Source organism: Synchiropus splendidus, chromosome 16 (genome assembly GCF_027744825.2).
Source record: "Synchiropus splendidus isolate RoL2022-P1 chromosome 16, RoL_Sspl_1.0, whole genome shotgun sequence".
Lineage (NCBI taxonomy): Eukaryota > Metazoa > Chordata > Actinopteri > Syngnathiformes > Callionymidae > Synchiropus > Synchiropus splendidus.
In genome coordinates this window covers 8,972,352-8,992,343 of record NC_071349.1, presented here as the reverse complement: position 1 = coordinate 8,992,343, position 19,992 = coordinate 8,972,352, and the positions used below count along the sequence as shown (strand labels likewise).

At 47.5% G+C, this 19,992-nt stretch overlaps 1 protein-coding gene across 2 annotated transcripts; it reads right to left on the bottom strand.

The window, feature by feature from the left end:
* Window positions 1-582: 582 nt before the first annotated feature.
* On the bottom strand, window positions 583-19,634 carry LOC128747107 (phospholipid phosphatase-related protein type 3-like). 2 transcript variants are annotated; one of them, XR_008412636.1, is made up of 10 exons: window positions 19,183-19,634; window positions 13,594-13,697; window positions 13,334-13,519; window positions 12,844-12,973; window positions 11,011-11,206; window positions 10,866-10,923; window positions 8,828-9,001; window positions 7,172-7,990; window positions 1,528-7,050; window positions 584-1,460 (listed from the first exon to the last, which is right to left on the bottom strand). XR_008412636.1 is itself a non-coding variant. In XM_053844686.1 (9 exons), exons 2-9 carry the CDS (start codon window positions 13,672-13,674, stop codon window positions 5,593-5,595), a joined length of 3,102 nt encoding a protein of 1,033 aa, XP_053700661.1. In that variant the 5' UTR covers window positions 13,675-13,697; window positions 19,183-19,220; the 3' UTR covers window positions 583-5,592. The 2 variants fall into 2 exon arrangements, 1 of the variants encoding a protein (XP_053700661.1); XM_053844686.1 differs by having other exon boundaries at window positions 583-7,050; window positions 19,183-19,220.
* Window positions 19,635-19,992: the final 358 nt, after the last annotated feature.

The following is a 19,992-nucleotide window of genomic DNA, read 5'->3' as shown; positions in this document are numbered from 1 at the left end:
AGACCGGGTTAATGAATCTGTTCTCATGCATTGAGAGAAATATTCACCCAGTACCACTTAACTCGGTCTGATAACTGTGTCAGTGGGCTGCTACCCCCCGTTCCAGGGCCCTTCAGGGTATTTAAGTCATGTACTGTACACTCTTAGTCATGCATGTAAGGTCACAGTCGAATCAGCTCTTGCTTAAATAACCCGGTCCCCCGCACCTCAACTCCACATGCAGGGAAACAATATGAAACAAAAGGTTTATGCATTGAAGGCCTTGAACACACCAGTCAGACAACACACAAATTATTCATAATTCATTGCACGTACATTTCAGTTATGCTTTTACTTCAGGTGCTTGTGTGGGAAACAAGGGAGGTTGACTTATTTTAGTGCTGGATGAACTGGTAGTTGAACTGTATAAAGTGAAAACTAAAATCTTTTGATTCGACTATTGAAATATTTCAGTTGGAAATCATGATTTATTACTTGGCGGAATGGACTGAAGACAAGTCTTCTCAAAGAGCGGCAGACTTGGATGTGTTATGGCAACATGGCACAAGAGGACGGAAGAGACTCTCAAATAGCTGAAGGTCAGTGGAACATTTTCAACAGGCAGGATTGTAACGTGTCCCACCAAGTGGTTGAATATGTGTACTGCAACATGCGGAGGCCGAGATATGTCACAGTTTCACACCTGCTCCTCCCATGAGAGCGTCAATCTCTCAGCATCTCACCTGTGTTCCTCCTACTGCAGCTGTTCGAACCAGCCACCGGGCCAGAACCAGGCCACCCATTTTGTTTCCTGCCTGCCTCAGACTGTCCAGGTATTGACAGGCTGCGGCTCCACCTCTTCCGCTCATCTGATCCCCTGACCTTGGTCTAACTTCCATGAGTCTGGGCCTTGCTAAAGACCACATTGCCCGTGGGGACAGTACCCCTCCATGGATCACTAGATTGGACCTTCATAAAGATCCTTTCAGGGTTGTGAAAGAAGAGTTGGCAACTCAGGTTGTTCTGACACCACTTCCCAACATGCTGCTGCTGAGATATCATTGGAGACCAACAGCCTCTCAATAAGGTTGGTTGAGAGCTGATGCCGAGGGCCTGGACTCTCTGAGTGCTTTTCACATGTATCAGACTGAGCCTCTCGATTCCAACATGCAGATGCTTTAAATCAAGGCAAGTCGGGCCGGGAAGCTTCCCGACCCGGCTGCACATTTCCCCCGACCAGGCAGACGTGACGGAGAGTGAGATAGTAAGCAGGAATATTTCATAGCGGAAGAAGCATCAGAGGGAAAATAAATCCACAAAGTCGATATGCAGTAAAAGTCAGAGGGAGAAGTGGCAGGTAGTTTGACAGTCGGGCTCACCCAGGGACTGCTTCTCTCCTCAGCCTGTGAACAGCGAGTGGCGACCAGAAATGTCAGCTTCTGCCCCCAGCAGTGGCTGGGTGACTGGCGTGTTCTGGCTCTCTGAAAAAGAAAGATGCAGCAAGTTGCGCGTCTCGTGGGCGAGCTGGTGACAATTTATTAATCATACTTGGATGCCGCTCGGCTCTGCCGCCACGGAGCGCTTTTCACCGCCAGCGACGCCATGTTTTCCTCAGGTGTCAGCTTCAAAGACACTTCAGGCCTTGGAAAAAGTGAACGCCATGTTCAAAACTTCACCCAAGAATGCAACACTGCCGAGGAGCGTGACAAGCAAACACAAAAATATATGAAAGGTATAAAGTAGATGCGAGTTTGAGGTAGAGGCCCATGAAACTGAAGTTTCACTGGGATCAGTATTGGACTGGAGAAAATTGACTTTTTATATTGATTATAGAGAATGTAAAACGATCCTTGTGGCTCTCTGGGGACCGGTGAAAATCAAGATGAGAGATGCTCGACCCTCGATGGGAAACGATTATTCAGTGGCTGATACATTTACACACTGACAAAGAATGGCAGCAGAAAATGTCTTTGGAAATGAATAGAGCTGTAAAATGGCGCTGGCGCCATCAAAAATTACATTTCCAGAGCCAAGAAAAAAAAACCTTTTTGGCTTGCACCAGCGGTAAGACATTTGTTGTCGTCGGTCACCGGGTTTGCACACAGCTCACGGGGGGATTACGCTTCTGTTCTCTTTACGGAACGTCTCAATCCCCCACAAGTCTCTTGGCAGCCTGGAAACTGGAAGCAACAGCTCCCCACACCCCATTTGGGTTGATGTTTGGAGGTCGATTGGGCGACTCCATGACCAGAATATGTGTCTTGTTAAGCCACTCCTTTGTTCCGCTCTCAGATGGTTTTGGGTTACTGCCATGCTGGAAGGTCCATCTCCATCTGAGGAAGAGGTTTTCATTACATGACTCCATTCATTGGCCCCTTAATGCAGTGAAGTACCCTGTGAAAAAGAGGTACCTAGTGCTTTGAAAGGCAGCACCAAAACACCACTCTGCAATGGCTGATGGGTGTTCTTTAGACTGCTTACAGCGTGGGAGGCTCACCTCTGGTTTCATCTGACCTTTGCCTGAGCGAGGGGACCTTGCAGACCCCTGTTTTCTTGGTGACTGAGGTCCCAAGTGCCTTCAGTTCATGAGCAGGTCAGGAGTATTGGTAGCAACTGACAGCAGGAGGACACCAGCTCCCCATCTGTGGGAGGCAGACTTCAGAGTGAGATGTTGAGGGTCCGATATCGTGGCGTATTCCATCACATTTCCGACTGACAGATGCACTTTTTTATGACCTGAATTTTCTGTCTTCACCCATTTTATTTATCTGTTTTACTGTAGATACAGGGGTTGGACAAAAAAAAAGCTAAAAAAGCTTTAAGGTGTTTGCATTATTTTGTCCAACCTCTGTATTTGATCCTGTGTGACTGAGGAACCTACAGACTCCACATTGAACAAGTACAGGTATCTTGATCTGCATGTTTTTTGTTGTTTTCTGGGCCACGGGGGGAGGGGATGCAGGCACATGCATGTATGCACACACACACACACACTCACTCACACACACACACACGCACGGGGAGGAGGGGTGTGAGTTCATCGAATGTAACTCATGGACAGGCCAACTGTCCCCAGGCCTTGGTGCACCATCTGCAACTATCTCCGTCCTCATCATACAGTTCAACGCTTAAGACACACACACGGGCACTGGGGTACACACACACACACAGCACAGGGACACACAGATTTGAGCAGTGAAACATGTCTGGATTGGAAAATACGTTTGTGACAATCCTCTTGAGCCAAAATGTGACACATTGCTGAATGGACAGTTACTGACACACAGAGCAGCGTCAGTGTTAATGTGACACGGCCACGGGATAACAAAGAAACAGACACGTAGCATGGACATATTTTAGAAAAAACATACAACAAACACACAGATTCAGGCCAACGCTGGCTCCGTCCCTGCAGTCATCGGACCAACATTCTCACACTATTCATTATGGCAACCCGACACTGGACTAAAGGGAAATCTATAGAGTGTGTGTGTGTGTGTGTGAATGAAATGAAAGACCTCACAATGTCCCCACAAGGTTAGAAATACAAAGGTATGTGTAAATAAATATATAAATCCACAGGAAAAGATCCTTTTCATTCCAAAGACGACGTACGTCCACCTTATTTATTCAATGAGATTAATAATATGACACATCACCACAGTTATAAAAACATGAGCCCGTTAAAAAAAGGACTAGAAAATGACGACAGTATTGATAACATCGGTAAGAAGAAGCTGTTACACTCAGTCCCAACTATCACGCTCATACATGCAGCACTGAACACTGAACTACAAGTGGAGGCTCGCTACGGAACAGTTTGACAGTTTCCCTTATGGTTTCTTTTACAAAACATGGTCACGGCTATTCACACGTGTGGCTTCCTTCGAATAGAAAATAAAGCACTTCAGACGGATGAGAGAGAAGAATGAGCTGCAGCAATATTTTTCTCAGCTATATCTATTGCTTATAAACTCTGTAGTTCAGTGGAATCCATGGTCAGTATTTCTATCATACATTTTAAGCCAAAACATCTGCAACAGAACAAATTATTTCATCATAGTTGAGAATATACCACAGTTTCCCCCAAAGACTGGCTGAAACTGGCCTTATTTTCAGTTTCAAAAACTAAATTAGACGATTTGTTTTCAGTATGACTAACCTGGATTTGTGAGTCTCTATGTTGTGGACGTGAGATGATGATCACTAGAGGGGGAAGTGTGCAGTGGATATAAATAATAAAATAACATATAAATAAATGTACATTTTTACATTCTTGTATTTACTAGGAAGGCAAATTTGATAAAATTCAAATGTGAGATACTTTAAGAAGTGTTTTAAATGAAGATGAAACCGATATATTTTTGACTGAAGTCGAGCAGAATGAAGAACGACCTCATATCTGTTCCTCTTTGTATCGTTGAATGAAAGGAGCTCCATAGATAACCTGAAAGGGAATGACTTACTTCGAACAGCAGCCTTTCTTCTGCTGTAGACTTATCAGATGAAGGCCATGCTTCTCGCCACCTCTCTAAGAATTAATGGAACGAATGGGTTCCATGGAAAATCTTCTGCTGAGCTGGATTTTCATCACAATCATGAAATGAGTTAAATATATCTCCTGTCAGTCTGGATGAGAAGTGCCACAAATTAGATCAGTCTGTCTCCAACGCACCGTGGAAAGACTGGCGTTGATATCCTGTCACAGAAAGCGGACACTTTGGTTCCAAATAGCAACGACAGAGAGGTTCACACTTCATGAGAGAAATGAAAATGTTTAACTTGTAATTGAGACTCAGATTCTGGTCTCATTGAACATGGATGAACATCTGACATTTACCTTCATCCTTCACAGCCTGTCGTACTTTACTTCCTCATTCCCTCTGTGTACAAAAACCAACAGATTTTCTTTTCAGCTCGACTTTGATTCCTTAGCCAGGGTTATTTTCTATTCTTTGGACAAAGATTTGTTGAGATGTTCAGATGAAGAGCGCCCAGGATCATCGTGTGGCTCTAACCCACCACCTGGGAACAAGTCTCTCTCATGTTTACAACGCTAATCCATTCAGCAGCAAACTGTGCACGACTGCTCTTAAAGCAGCTCCTCCCCGCTCCATTTTTACAGTGCAATGTCGTCCCCGGTGACTGATTCGCTCGGCGGCAATCATGTGCTCCTTAATTCAACTCTTTTATGCCGATGGATTTAAGGCTCTTGCGCTCCTTTCGCTGAACGATCGTCCCGCAGCTTCACTGCTTAGTCACCAGAGGAAGTGTGTTTGCGAGCTCAGCCAGCTGCACTAGTTTAATAAGCATTTATTTTTCCATTAGTCCTTTTGTTTATCGCTTCCACTCAAGGAAGAGCGCATCAATTCCGGAGGGTTTGTTTGATATCTCTCCCTCAGCTGTTGGTGTTACGCCTATCCTGCTCAAAAACAAATGGAGGAAGTGAAGAAGGGATTTAGAAAAACCCGAAAATGTTCAGTTGCTTTCAAGCTCTTTGAGTTTACACGTGGGAGAAAAAATATAAAAAAGGATTCCAGACCTCAGCAAAGTCCAGCTGCGTAGTCTTATAGCTTGCTTCTGAGGTACAATCATGACGATGGTATTCTTGTACTACAACATTCTCTCATTCTGGAGAGCCTTGTAGTAGTGCTCCTGCTCCGCATGGCTGCGGGCAGAGCCGGACGGGCGGCGGGGCAGTGTGGACGAGCGGGACAGCATCTGACCGTCCATCAGTAAGTCAGGGTGCCGAGAAGGAGGGAGCATGGTGGAGCAAGAGGGGTACGGGGACATAGTGGAGGAGCTGGGAGGGGGTGGCAGCAAGGAGGAGGATGAGGACGGGTGAAGCGGTGGGAGCATTGTGCCACAGGATGGTTGTGATGGTGGAGGAATTTGAGAGGGGTGAGGAGGTGGGGGCATCTGCGAGGAAGGGTGTGGATGTGGCAGCATTTGAGAGGACTGTGAGTTCATGTGAGAGACAGAATGAGGAGGGGGAGGCATGTGGGACATGGAGGAGTGAGGAGGGGGAGGCATGTGGGAGGAGGAAGAGTGAGGAGGAGGAGGAGGAAGCATGTGGGAAGATGAAGGGTGAGGGGGAGGCAGAGGTGGCATGTGGGGGGAAGTGGAGTGAGGAGGAAGAGGCATATGTGAGGAAGAAGAATGAGGAGGAGGAGGAGGCATGTGGGTGGAGGAGGAACAGGGTGGAGGAGGTGGTAACTGGGAGGAGGACGATTGAGAAGGAGGAGGCATGTGGGAGGAAGAGGAGTGAGGGGGAGGAGGCAAATGAGTTGAGGACGAGTGAGACGGAGGTGGAGGCATGTGGGTGGAGGAGGAGTGAGGAGGAGGTGGAGGCATGTGGGAGGAAGAGGAGTGAGGAGGAGGTGGAGGCATGTGGGAGGAAGAGGAGTGAGGAGGAGGTGGAGGCATGTGGGAGGAAGCTGGGTGAGGAGGAGGTGGAGGCATGTGGGAGGAAGAGGAGTGAGGAGGAGGTGGAGGCATGAGGGAGGAGGAAGAGTGAGGGGGAGGTATCGGTGAGGAGCTTGGGAGAGGTGGTGGTGGCAGTGGGGATGAAGACGAGTGAAGGGGAAGTGGGGAGGACGATAGGGGAGGTGGGGGAGGGAGGGGGGAAGAGGAGGTGGAGAGAGGAGGAGGTGGTAGCGCTGACCCTCCATCCCCTCCAGCAGAGGAGGTGGACATGGAGTCGGACTTGAGCGGGAGGGTGCGGTAGTCCCTGTAGTGGGCCACATTTTCCTGCCGCGTTAGCGCGGACCTCTGCTTGTCAGCCTCGGCGCTCATCAGGTGTCCACTGATGGTGTTCCTCCACTCCCATGGTTTGCCATTGGTGGCCGACACGCGCACCACCGGGTGGTGGGGGGCGTGGGCGTCAATGGTGACGATGCTGCCGCTGCCGCCGATGCTGCCAGGATTGCTGCCAGTGCAGCTGTCGCGGTCAGATGGGATCTTGTAGTACGGAGACTCGGAGCAGTTGGAGCCGGCGCCGGAAGACGAGCCGCCCTCCGAGGTCTTGGCAGTGGAGGAGATGAGGCTCTGCTGCTTGGACATGGCCATCACCTTGCAAGTCAAAGGACACATGAAGAAGCTTGGCATCTCAACACGGTCACGTGACTCTAAATCATGGTGCACTGGGATGGAGGAACATCAGCTACAAGACGGTAGCCATGGTTGATCTTACCTGTGTGGCCCTCTGCTGGGCCGGGGGCTGGCTTGGTTGTGTGTTGGGAACCCGGGGAGTTGACACAGCAATGGGCCCTGTCCCTGGCTCTTTGGTCCCACCCCCCTCGGTGAGTGCCAGCCACTTGGCACGGGTTTTGGCGCTCTTTGGAGACACCGGCGGCGGCCGAGTGGCCTCCTCTGGAATGTGAACCAACGGCGGTGCCATTGCCATCCTGGTGGTGGTGGGTGTGGCACTGCCCTTGTTGGCTTGCACTGTGGGGTAAAGGGAGGACGGCATCGCCTGGTCCTCCCCGGCGGCACCTCCCTCGCCTCTGCCATCAGTCCTCTCCTCCTCCTCGTCTCTGGAGCTCTGACTACGCAGCTCCATCGAGCACTGCTTCCACTCTGTCACCAGCTGCCGCGACCTCTGCGAGTCATATGGCACGTGGAAAGTCATGTGCCGCTGTGTGCTGATTGGCTCATCCGATGGAGAAATGGGACTGTTGCCATTCGCCACTCTGGGCAAAGTGTTGCTGAAGGTAACCATGGTTTCTTTCCCCATTGGGCCCCTGGTTGCCAGAAGCTCCACGTCAGCACTGGCTCGCTTTAGAGAAGCAAGCGAAGCCTTCTCCCTGCGCACCTTGCTGCGCGCGCCGGAGCCCATGGGGGCCCCCAGCTCCTCCCGGCTCTCAGACACTCGCGGGGGTTTCCTGTACAGAGAGTCATGACCCCTCTGACTTAAGACCCGGAGGGTGTCCTTCTGGTGGGCAAACGCCAGTCTGGAAAGAGGAGGAGCGTCCTCTTCGGAAGATTTGAAGTTCCCCACAGCATACACAGCCTGGTGCAGGACACGAGACCATGAGCAAGGTGAACCAAACATCGGCAACTCCACATAAAAGCCTGAGGCAACGCTAGCTTTCCCGCATTAGCCAAGACACAAGAAGAGAAGAGGACAAAAATAAGTCCTTAAACCTGAGTGACTTTCTTCAGCAAAACTCTTGTTGGATTAAACTCTTATTTCCTCTCGCGTAATAGAAATACTAAAAATAGCACGGTGAAGGAAACACAAGACACGCAGAGATGGGAGGGTTGTGCTGCTACAGAAGGGAACAGGGCAGTTATTTTGGGGCAAAAACACATCAGTGTGAGTTCTCTTTTCCACACATTGCTGAGGCGCAACTGCCTTTGGACAGTTTAGCAACACAAAAGAGGGTCACAGCAGGAACTTTGACTCTCGTCTTGAGAAGTCATATTCAAACTAAGATAAAAACAGAGAAACAAAAAGGGAAACTTTTACTGTCACAAGAGTTTGAAGCGACCCACTTGCTCCTGAAATACATATATAACAATTGTTTTGAGTTTTTCTCCAGTAACACGGTTGAGCTTCAGTGAGCATCCTAGCTCAAGCTCTGTTCATGGTCTCTAAATTCCTCTGCTAAATTTGATGCTTCATCGTAGTTATGTTTGGTTTTTAACCCACCTTCCCCAACATGACAATAGACATCCTTTCACGTACCTAAAAAATTTACTGCGGCAAAGGGAGGTTGTTCGCTTTCAGTGATGAACAGCAGGAATAAATCTTCAGCAGCAGCATCAAAACATCCCACGACAGTCGGAGACTTCTAAATAAAGTATCTCCAGATCTAGTTGCTACGGAATATTCAGCTCCACTCACCAGGTAGACTCCGATGCCGGCTCCGATCAGGTAGCCCACGTACACATCTATGGGGTGACTGCGGTGCTGGGTAATCTGGGTCAACCCGGCCAGGCCCGCTGCCATGCAGAAGGCGAACACCAGGAGCGGCTTGAGCAGCTTGGTGCTGTTGCTGATGCACGTGTTGAAATACATCTGGGAAGAACACAAACAGATCCATTATTAGTTCTTAAATAGGGAATTCAAACTGTGAAACACTTTTGATTTATGACTTTTTTCTGTTTCTCAAAAGCAAAAAAAAGTTTATTTAAATGAACTGAGAGTGTGAGTTTGCCCAGCTGGATTTGCATTCCTTAGTCCAAAGCGTTTTCAGGAGCATTGGAACTCAATGAGATGGCATTATAGCTTTGAAAGCCAACCAAAGCGGGACACTCTCGAGTCTCCGGCCAAGTTACCTCCTGCGAAATCATCACATCGCCTCGGTGGCAGCAGCAACAAGCTGCTCTCCTCCTCCGCTCTCACCAATGTGACTGCAAATGAGTCGACTCACCAAAGTGTCACTGATGTGGACGAGCAGGACGCTGCGTGTGGGAAGGTGTTACTTCGTGAAGGGCTCCAAGATGGAAAAGCCCCAGCCAACAACTCCAGTTTACATTTATTTTTATAAGAATGGTTTGTCTGGCAGATAATCTGTGACCCGTGAATAAAAACATGCTGTGTTTAATTGTTATTCAGCTCTCACGGCTGAAAACAGCTTTCATGATTCCTGAAGCAGCGATCGAGGAGGAGGAGGAGTCAAGCCTTTTATTATCACTATTATTCACCAGCAGCCCGGGATTGTTGTGGGGCTTGAATGAAAGACTTTCACTTGAAACTGCACACTGACACAGTAGTGCTGCGTATTGGCAGGTACCTTGCGATACAATACGTACCGCAAAACAGGAGTGGTATGATACATTGAAATATATATCAATACTGTGAGCTCTGCAATATATTTGTTAATAAGAGCCATAATTTTAAGGTGAAAAATGTGATAATGCAGAACAATATTATTGCACGAAAACAAGTTCATTGTTATGAACTCAGTCTGCACTCCAACAGTGGAATGAACATCTCCCTTATTCACAAATGCAGCAGTAGGGATGGGTGACAAGTGTCAGTTTGTATAATGATTTCGAGAATTGAACATGACTAAATGATCATTTATTCACATTATTTCTAATATTTCAGTCCAGACGGGTCCATAGTTAAAGTCAACAGTTAAGAGACATGAGATACAGCAGACAGACGGCTCAATAAGTTTCATCATAAAACAGTTTCAAGAGAGACTGTAGTGCGTCAAAACACATGGAAGAGAATGAAATTGTATTTATCGCAGAAATTACAACATTTACCGCAATAACTTTTTTTGACCATATCACCCATCCCTATGCAGCAGCATATCCAAGTGTTTATGCAATAAATACTGATATAGCCTACTTGAAATATCATTGTCAATTATCGTAATATATATGCAGAAATATTGATACAATATCGCGGAATCAATGATCGCGATATTTCAGCCCTATTTTCGTACACCACAATTTAACAGAAGATTAAAAGCCTTTTATTCATCGATACTTCTCCATAGATGCTTGTTTTATACAGTGGATATTATCAATGAAATGAAAGAAGAGATGAATTATCAAACTGAGGAGATGAATTTGAACTTTGATCTATTTAACATATTTACAATGACATGTCAAGTTCAATTTTTCTGTCAGTTAATGCAAGCCATGTCCTGCTGTTTTTAGCTGGTGTAGTTGGAATGTGCAGCCAGGTGGTTTCTCTCTTTCACACTGACAGAACCAGTCACCATTCATGTCATAATTTGAAAACCATCATTTTCTGCTTTCTGAATCTGTTATGAACTGTTTCAGTGATTAATATCTGAGGGTAATGAATCGCACCAATCGCTCAGAGGTTACTGCACTGAGAAGAGTTGGGGGTCTAGATTGGGTCAGTGACAGAGACTCATGTCCCACACAGGTTCTGAGGTGAGGAAGAAACAGGAACTTACAGAAATATAGACTGCAGCGAATCCAGAGAGTGTTGCATGCTGTGATGGAAAGGTTTTCCTGGAGAAAGAGAAGATCATTCAGGAAGTTGAGAAGCCTGCTGGTCTGGACTGAAGTAGTCCAGTAATTCAAGCACCCGTGTCTCACCTGGCAGACAGAATAGCATACAGGTCCTTGCCCATGCAGATGTCCTGTGTGATGTAGGCGTTGTTGTCACATGACACGCCCGGCGCTGTGTAATTGGGCTGGCACACGGTGAGGAAGAAGGGGGTGTGGTAGCCCGTGGCCAGCTGGATGACATCTGTCACCAAGGCCGTTGCTAGGAGACCGAACACATGAACACCTGAGGGAGCGAGAGGTGAGAGCGAAGCGGTAAATTAGTGAATGAGCTGAACTCCGGCAGGCTGCTGGTGACCTGTTTGTTTGTGAGAAGGTGCTGACTGAAAACAATCTTCCCTGCTGTAGCCGGAGGAGACACGAAGTGCTGCAGCTATTTTCACACACGCAGACTCATCAAGGTAAATGGACGCAAAATTCAAATTTGGCCTGGGGTTATTTATAGCTCGATGAATGATAATATCCCGCAACACAAGTCTGGAGCTCATAAAGCACATATAAGCAAAACAAAAACCAAGGCACCATCGATATGTGCAGTGAACATCTCACAAGTCTAATAGTGACCATGGAGGGGAAAATTGATGTGATATATATATATATATATATGTATATATATATATATATATCACAGGTCAAAATTCTGTCTAGTGCTAGGTGGTTACGGCGAATTTCGGTTTGAATGTCTACAACAACAAACAAACAGGTTCCCTGCCATTAGAATAAATCACAATTTGCTGGAGCTGAAAATGCTACATTTTCAAATTGTATGGACAAAATACACTCTAAAATCACAATGCAGTTCGAACAAAAATTTCGAGATTTTCGAAAATACAGAACTCGAACGCCCCCGAAAAAAGCCGGAAAAAAACATAACATGCGCGGACCGATCAGTTGACCCACGTCGCGCTTTGTTACTGTGTATAACGCAGCCTCTGTATGACTGTAAGACACGTGCCGTTAGCTACATTTACTGACTGTTTTCTCTTCATATTGAGGTGTAAAACCTTTCCTGTCTCCACACTGGACCGTGGTAGAGTGTCACAGGGGAGGTGCTCGCTCTCCACACCTCCACTCCAGGGTTTGATGTCCTGTTGTGGGCTGGAGCTGGGACAGGGATGAGGCGAGTCTGGGACAGAGCTAAGTTACTTGGTTTATGACTTTGTCACAGCCAAACTGCACAGAAGCGCACATTCAGAGCTGGACACGCACCGGGCACCTCTTCACTTCTGGAGAGACGTCACTCACTCGGCAACCCCTCCCACATGCAGCGGCCACACACATAGAGGAACAGCGCACCTGCAGCAGACACTCTACATTCACTCCTACAAAAGACTATTTTAAGGCTTGGAACACATTATTTCTTTTTCCATTCATTGATTCAGATTTCGAACAATTTGCTTCTCGAACGGCCATCTGGAACGGATATTGGTCGAGAACCAAGGTACCACTGTATCATAAACTTGAAGAATATTAGTGTTTGCAATCTGCTGAATGAAGACGGCTCTCTTTTTTTAACGCCTCACATTGCGACACCTTTTTCATTGCAGTGGCACCTTGACTGGCAGCACGGTGACACAGTGGCTAGCGCTGCAGCCTCCCAGCAAAAAGGTCGTCGGTTCAACGCAAGCTTCAGGCAACTCACGGGTTTGAGTGAACCTATACTCAAAGTGGTCTTTTCCTATGCTTGCATGGATTTCCTCCAAGTACTCCAGTTTCCTCCCACCATTCAAAAACTGTGGTGACTCTGAATGGGTAGCAGGTGTGAGCGCGTGTGTCAAGGCTTGTTGCTCTTGCCCTAGGTAGCTGGGATAGGCTCCAGGATAAGCGGACGAGTCGCCTTGGATAAACAAAACAAGTCCTTACCCACGAAGCGCACGGTTCTCCGCAGGAAGGAGTTGAAGCTGCAGCCTCCAGCGTTGATGCTGGTCTCCGACTTGGGACACGTCTTCATCTTGGACTGCATGCAGTACATCAAGCCCTCGCCCATCATGATCTACAGAGGAACCGTTCACGTGTTTAAAGCGCCGCATTAGCCACCGGCAGCGTGAAAAAGTGCTCGCCGGCGAGGGAGGGAGAATGGATGCAAGGTGCCATCGAGTAGTGATCGCTTCCACTATGAGTAAGGGATGAGAAAGGAGAAGCGTCTTTGTGTGTGTGTGTTACGGCGGCTCTGAGTGATTGGTTGCAGAGCGCCTTGTGTGCATTGATTGTAGAGTCTGTGGTGTTGGAATGTGAGGTGTGTGTACTTGATCAATGTGGACTGATTGATTATGCGTTTCTGAGAGGAAGGAAGTACAAGTCTGAAGAGTTAAATGTTAATGAAGGAATGTGTGTGTGTGTGCGGGGCACCTACAGAAGCTGCAGGTCCAGCAAAGGCCAGGCTCAGCAGCATCAACAGAGGGATGAGCTCGTCTCCTGTCTCCACGTACGGCATGGAAAGGTCCCGGTCGTGACAGCGGAAGCCCACCATCGCCGGGGACAACACATCCGTCAGTTCCAGAAAGTACAGAGACACCAAGGAGGACAGGACAATGGGAAGCTGGGCGACGTGAACACACATGTCAGACACAAGAAGACCAGTGCTCCGATGTTGACCTTTGTAAAAATGCTCACCTCTACAAAGTAAAAGCATGGCAGCAGTGTGATGCTGTCTTTAGGAGGCTTCTTCTTGGCTTTGCTTTTCGGTGACGCCATCTTGGATTGAGACCAGTCACATCCTGTTGGGACAGATTGCATTGGGTGAGGGTTAGTTACTGAATCAGAGAGAGAAACTCGGCAGACTAGTTTACACGAACTACGTTGCTAAGCAATGTACACGGTAACTTGTCAAGACTTGTCAAACAGGATTAAAAGCAGGTGCCCCAAAATACCAAAAAAAGGGGGGACCTTTTTTCAGGTCAGGATAGCTTCTTTATTTTGCGTCTTAAGTCGTAAAATACACTAAAGTGATACTTAAACTCTGTATCAGTGTGTTTGTGCTCACGGCTACATGGACGTTTAGTCCCAGTGATAAATGCAGGAGTGAGGATGGATTTGGAAGACCAGATGGGGGGGCTGTTCCATGCCCCGCCCTGTCGAACAACTCCACAGTCTGGTACAAACATTGAACTCAAGCAACTCAAGCTTCCGATTTATTTATTTTTTGTGTGTTTATTCGTGATTGAGCGCTGTCCTTGGTGCTGTTTTCACCCCAGTTGCTTCACTTCTTCATCTCAGAGTCTTCGGACCTTAGCACGCAGCTCACAGGAGAGACGAACAACTAAACCAGTAGCAATATACCTGAGGCATTACAGGTGATTATGAGTTGTTATACATCATGGGAGAGAGGATGCATACAAACAGCCTTTAAAGGCACGTTAAATAATCATAATTGTTTTCTGACTCGACTCACTGACATGGAGGAGCATGATGGGAGGTTATTCATCAGTGAGAGAGGAGGAAAGCAAATGAACACAGGGTAGAAGAGTGTATGCAGGTGGAGTATTACAGAGTGGAGGAGAATCGTGTGCATTCAAATGAGATCCTTGTGCTATAGAGAAAGACGTCTGCTTCACCTATCTTCATCTTCTCTGGTCACACTTCTCCTCTTCGTTTCATCCGAGATCCTACATGGCTGTCTTTTTCTCCGTTACTCACATTCTTCATCCACCATGTTCCCTGTCCATCTGGCCTTCCTGACTTTGTCCAAGACCAGGCATGGGAACCTCAGTATTCCCACAGATGCAGGTGGGGGGTGTCAATACCGTTGCATAGGTGTGTGTAATACATCATACACAACGGAAAGAGTATTTCTAACATCCTAATATTTGAGCTAAATTTGTCCTTTTCTTCCACGACTCGAAGCCAAGGGCCCATAAGGAAATTCAAACAGTTAAATATTTGATCTCTCCCTGCAGCTCTTTCTATCTCTTCGGTCCAAACTCCCTCTCTGTCTCAGGCTTTATCACCATGCTCCATTTTTACATATCTCCGTCGTCCAGAAAACCTTGACGGTCACCACCAACCCTTCTGTGCACACACACGATTCTCGACATCCGGCCTTCCTCCTCCTGGATGCACTTGTGCCTAGACACAGCCAGTGTCTGCTCGCTTCCTGTTGTCACTGCTCTCTGTGTGAAGCTGCTGCTGACCAAACAAAACACAGAGGCACATGAGTGACCTATGACTTCATGTGAGTGTCGAAATGCCATTTTTGGTTTTGCCTGCTTTCTTACAGCCGTCAATAATTTATATTTCATACACTTGTCTTCCATGCACCCATTTGCTCAGCACTAGATGAAGAATTTGGTTGACAAACTCACGGATTTGGCAACAAAATGTAGGGTGATGAAGTGGGCACAGCCAAGAGATACAGATGTTGTCAGTGGTCCAACATGCCACCTGATCTATGGGCTCCTAGGCCGCCTTCAAGGTGGTGCACCAGACCGAGATCCCCCTATACTACAGGCCATTGGGCAAACCGTTAGGGTTATGGGTCACTAGCGGTAAGGGTTCATTCCTCTGCCAGACAAGCGAGTGTGATCCGGACCTAACACTGACTGCACACTCAATAGAATAGAATAGAATAGAATAGCCTTTATTGTCATTGTACCACAAGTAGTAACAACGATTAGACTGCAGTGATCATGGTCTGCCGTACCCACTGAGCCTCCTGGCCCATATGAATAGCTGAAGAATCACAGCCAACACGTATTCTTTCACCACATTACAGTCTCATTTTTAACATGTTCTTATTCTCTAGCTCTTTTTCCCCTAACCTATTTTCCTCTCCTTAATTCTTCCATCCTTCTTCTCCCCTTTCTCCCCTCCTCTGCCAGATAAGCGAGTGTGATCCTGAGGCTCTGAAGTCACCAAGCATCAAAAACGGCTAATATCCGTAACTGCTAGAAATGTGGGGTTCAAAAATGGAGGGAACCCGGGGGGAAAGAGATAAGTGGAGATCAAAGACATAGAGAAAAACAATGATTTGTGAAAATAAAAAGTCCAAAATTAAAGGCACGCGGGAGTGACAGCGGGGGGATGCTGGCATGACGGGAAGGAGCTTAGTGGAACGCTGGGATTGGGGTCTCACTCTTCCCCCTGTTTGGCTCAGTGACCTACTCTAGTCAGCACTTAAAGCTCACCCCAACACACACAATGGGAAGAAGAATGTGTACGGAGGAGAGGGGTTTGTTTATCTACGACTACAGCATTGGTCCCTCAGGGTTTCCACTGTCTCCAGCATTACCATGCTTGCATGCATGCATCATTGGATGTGTCTGTCGTTGTGCATGTGTGTGAGCGCGGGAAGGATGTACAGCCGTAGGAGGACAACAACAGTATGTCAGGCTGTGGTGAAGATGCAAACCCATGTGACCCTGGCTGGGGAACTCAAGTGACTAGCAGATTAGAAGAGAAGAGAAAATCTGTGGTCTTACTCATGGCTCTAGGTTGGGAGAGAGCTACAGCACAAGCCCCACTTCTACCCCTCTTGGTGTGTGTGTTGTCTGAGCGAGCATCAGAACACTATTGCCACCTGCTGTCCCACATAGGTAAAGGTATTTCAAAACGCTGTGTTGAGCTCTATAGATGAAAGTTTAGTAAAGAAAATGGGTGGAAATTAGCAGTTTGCTGAAGTGCTGCGTTTTTTCTAGTTTTTAAAGTTACGTGGGTTAAAGATCACCAGTGATAAACATGGAGAAAGTATTTGGTAATGCACATACAATAACTGTTTTCTTCTCTTTGTACACTCCTGGTTCAGTTTCTCCTAGTCAAGGGGGCATTTTCTGTTTTGTTTCTGTCAATTTGAAGTCAAGTATGAGTCATTGTTGACCCTCCCTACTGTGTTCTCTGGTGGTTACATGGCAGAATACAGTAGTTGTGCAGTTTAGAGTCCAATAAAAGCAAGTAACAATTTGTTGTACACAAATATAGTGTGTTGCTGCGACATGCTAGGGTTGGGATGTCAAACTCCACATTTTATTTTACATATATTGACTGCCCCTCCATTGACAGGAAATAATACTGGGAACAGATGTCAGTCAGTCCTCTTACAGGCCGCTTAAAACAATCCGGTGAGCCAATTGTAGGCCACTAGCCCTGAGTTTGACACATGTACTACAGCATGCTATAGATGACTATACTGTGTAGTCTAGAAAAGCAGAGTTTCAGCACTGCATAGTTTTAGTTGTGCATGATACAGAACAACAGTATGGAAGTATTTATTGATGTATTGTGCAGTTGGTGGAGAGTGGGTGGATAAAACAATTTAGGTGTAATATCCATCCCCCAACCCCTCATCTACTCAAATACTTGTTCACAACTGTGGTACTTCAGTCATCAATTAACCCCTGTATGTCATGGTAGACTATGGGAGGGATACGGAGTCCTACTAAAGTGTAGTGTAGTACAGTGAGTATCACATCACAGTGCAGAAAATAAAGGAAACAGTTTCATATATTTGGACTCCTTATAGCCGCATGTGTGCAGTTCCCTCATGCACCAAGCACATGGTCACTTCCATCAGTCAGATGCGTTGCTGTATCCCTGTTTGCTTCCACAATACTCTTTTTGAATTCAATGAATTTGCAAGTTAAAGCGTGAGACCTGATTTATCGTGTTTGAAAGAGGGAATCGATAGCTGACTCTGATTCATCAGCGCCGGCTCGGACTCTCATTAGCCAAGCGTTAGAACCCAAAGTGATCAGACGCCATCAGCACCGCTTGTTTACAAGCCAGGATGTGAAACTGAATGAAGTAGATGAAGATAAAAACACAAGAGGCTCGAGCGCAGCTGATCTATGATCCCTCCCTGAGACCAGTGAAGACTCTCTTACCTGCTTGTTCTATACGTGAATTTAAAGAACTGAAAAGGTCCTGAACATATTTGAGGGAACTTGTCAGTGAATGTTGACAAAAACAGACTGAGGCTCTCCAGAAGCTCTTGAACGAACCTCATTCACTTGCATGGCTTCCAACTCCACTTCATTGTTGTATTGAGAGTGTTCATTGGAACACCACGGACTGTGATCTGTCAGTTTTATTTTGGGGCTAAACTGCCTGAGTGCTGACTGAAGAAGTGCCCAACATGGGTTTATTGTTTAACATTAGTGTTGTGTTTTTTTTCTATGCAGCACATACTGCCATGGATATAATAAACAAAGGTCAGGGTGGCATAGTTTTCTACTCTTATGAGTGGAAATCAAAGCATTGACCAAAGCGACTCTTGTTCGTGACCAACCTAAAAAGAGGTTACGGAACAGGAGCTTTATCTCACTGCTCACCGAGAACTGCCAGTCACAGACGGCGGTCCACACAGCACCCCAACCCTTCACAAGGAGCACAACGGTTTCAGCATCATCAACTTCCTGACACGACCCTGTCCGCGAGGACAAGACACCAGGCTAAGTGTGTCACGGCAAGACTGAAAGGCACACTCTGGAAAAGGGCCAGACGGAGGGGGAAAAAGCCCTTGACAGACGAATGGGCCCTTTTGAGGGCCATTTAAAACTCTTCAGCAGCATCTTCTCAGAGGAGATTCCTTGTCTTGAGACTAAGGGTCCTTGCCCAGGAGTCAGATGCCTCACCAACAAACAACTGGTCTTCTGTCAGCTTGGTGACAGGCTGGGTGTCAAGCAGAGATGCTGTGATGCTGAAACCATTTAAAGCCCATGGATTGACCTCTATCTAGCTCCTAAAAGCTTCACCACTAACACAAGGTTGCCAGCCTTATATATAGTTGAAAGGTATCAGCCGGGCACTGAGATGATCTGAATTTCCACCTTGGTCTGATGGAGTTTCCATCTCATCCAACCACATAAGCTCTAGACGTTCAAGAGCCTGGCAACCAGACTAGTTTACAAGGGCTCTACTCAGAGTATCAGGTTGACGGTACAACTCCTGTCTTCCACTGAAGAGTCTGTTTGGTGGTCTAATATAATCCTCGAGTTAAAGCTCAAATTAAATGCGATTACGCGGGTTGTTTTTTGTAATGAAACGCCTTAATTTTGGCCAACACGGAGGCACATCCCGCTTTCATGAAACTAGGTGAAAGAAGTCAGGTGTATTGATCAGCGATCACTGATCGATCGCAGCCACGGCTGCTACTTCTCTAGAAATAGACGCGTATGAGCTCATCAATTATGGAAACGTGAGAGCCATGTGCTGCTCCGTCCCTCATGCACCGCCAGCCAGCCGGGACCGAGGGACGGCCGCCGCACTCACCTCTGTCCCGGGGGCTCCGTGAATTCACCGAGTCCCGGCGCCCCCTTCCCCCCCGCCGCGGCCGTGCTTGCTGCTCCAGTTTGGCGGCTCCGCTAATCCATACCGAGGCTCTCAATCCAGCCAAAACGGTTCAGTGTGGCGGCTGAAAAACGGGGGCTTTGCTGGGGTATTCCAGAGTGGAGGAATCGGGGAGAAGGTTGGTGCTGAGGAGGAGGAGGGATGAAGAGGATGGTGCCGTAAAGTCCACTCGCTCCTCGAGTTCGCGGGAGATTCACGTGGGTCCGCCCGGTTCTCCCTTCCTCTTAAAACAATCCCAAAGCCAGACCAGTCGCAGCTTCACGCATCTCGCCTTTTTGGGGTTCGCCGTCTCACACACACGCCGACTCGCGCGCACACAAAGACATGAGGAGGACGCGCGGTGGGGGTGTGGAGGAGAGGAGACGGGGGAGGAGAGAGTGTGTGCGTTAATGGTGGGGGGAGGAGACAGTCTGCTCCACACACACTTTTTCTCCGGCTGCCGCTGGATTCCAGAATCGGGGCGACGCCGCAGACAAAGGGCCGTATTTTGGGATGCGCGCGTGAGCAGAATGGGCGACCATAAGTTGCGGCGCGCATTTCAACACCTGACGTTCTTAAATAAACGCTATGAGCCAGTGATCCTCAACTTCTGTGGGCTTTCCAGAGGGCTCTGAACGCACCGGAGCAGTCAGACGCCTTTGTTTACTCCTGGGTGTGGCACTGTTGGGGTGGAGTCCTGGGAGGGTCCTCACCTCCAATTGGGTGGGTGTCAAATGAGAAATGAGAGTGAAC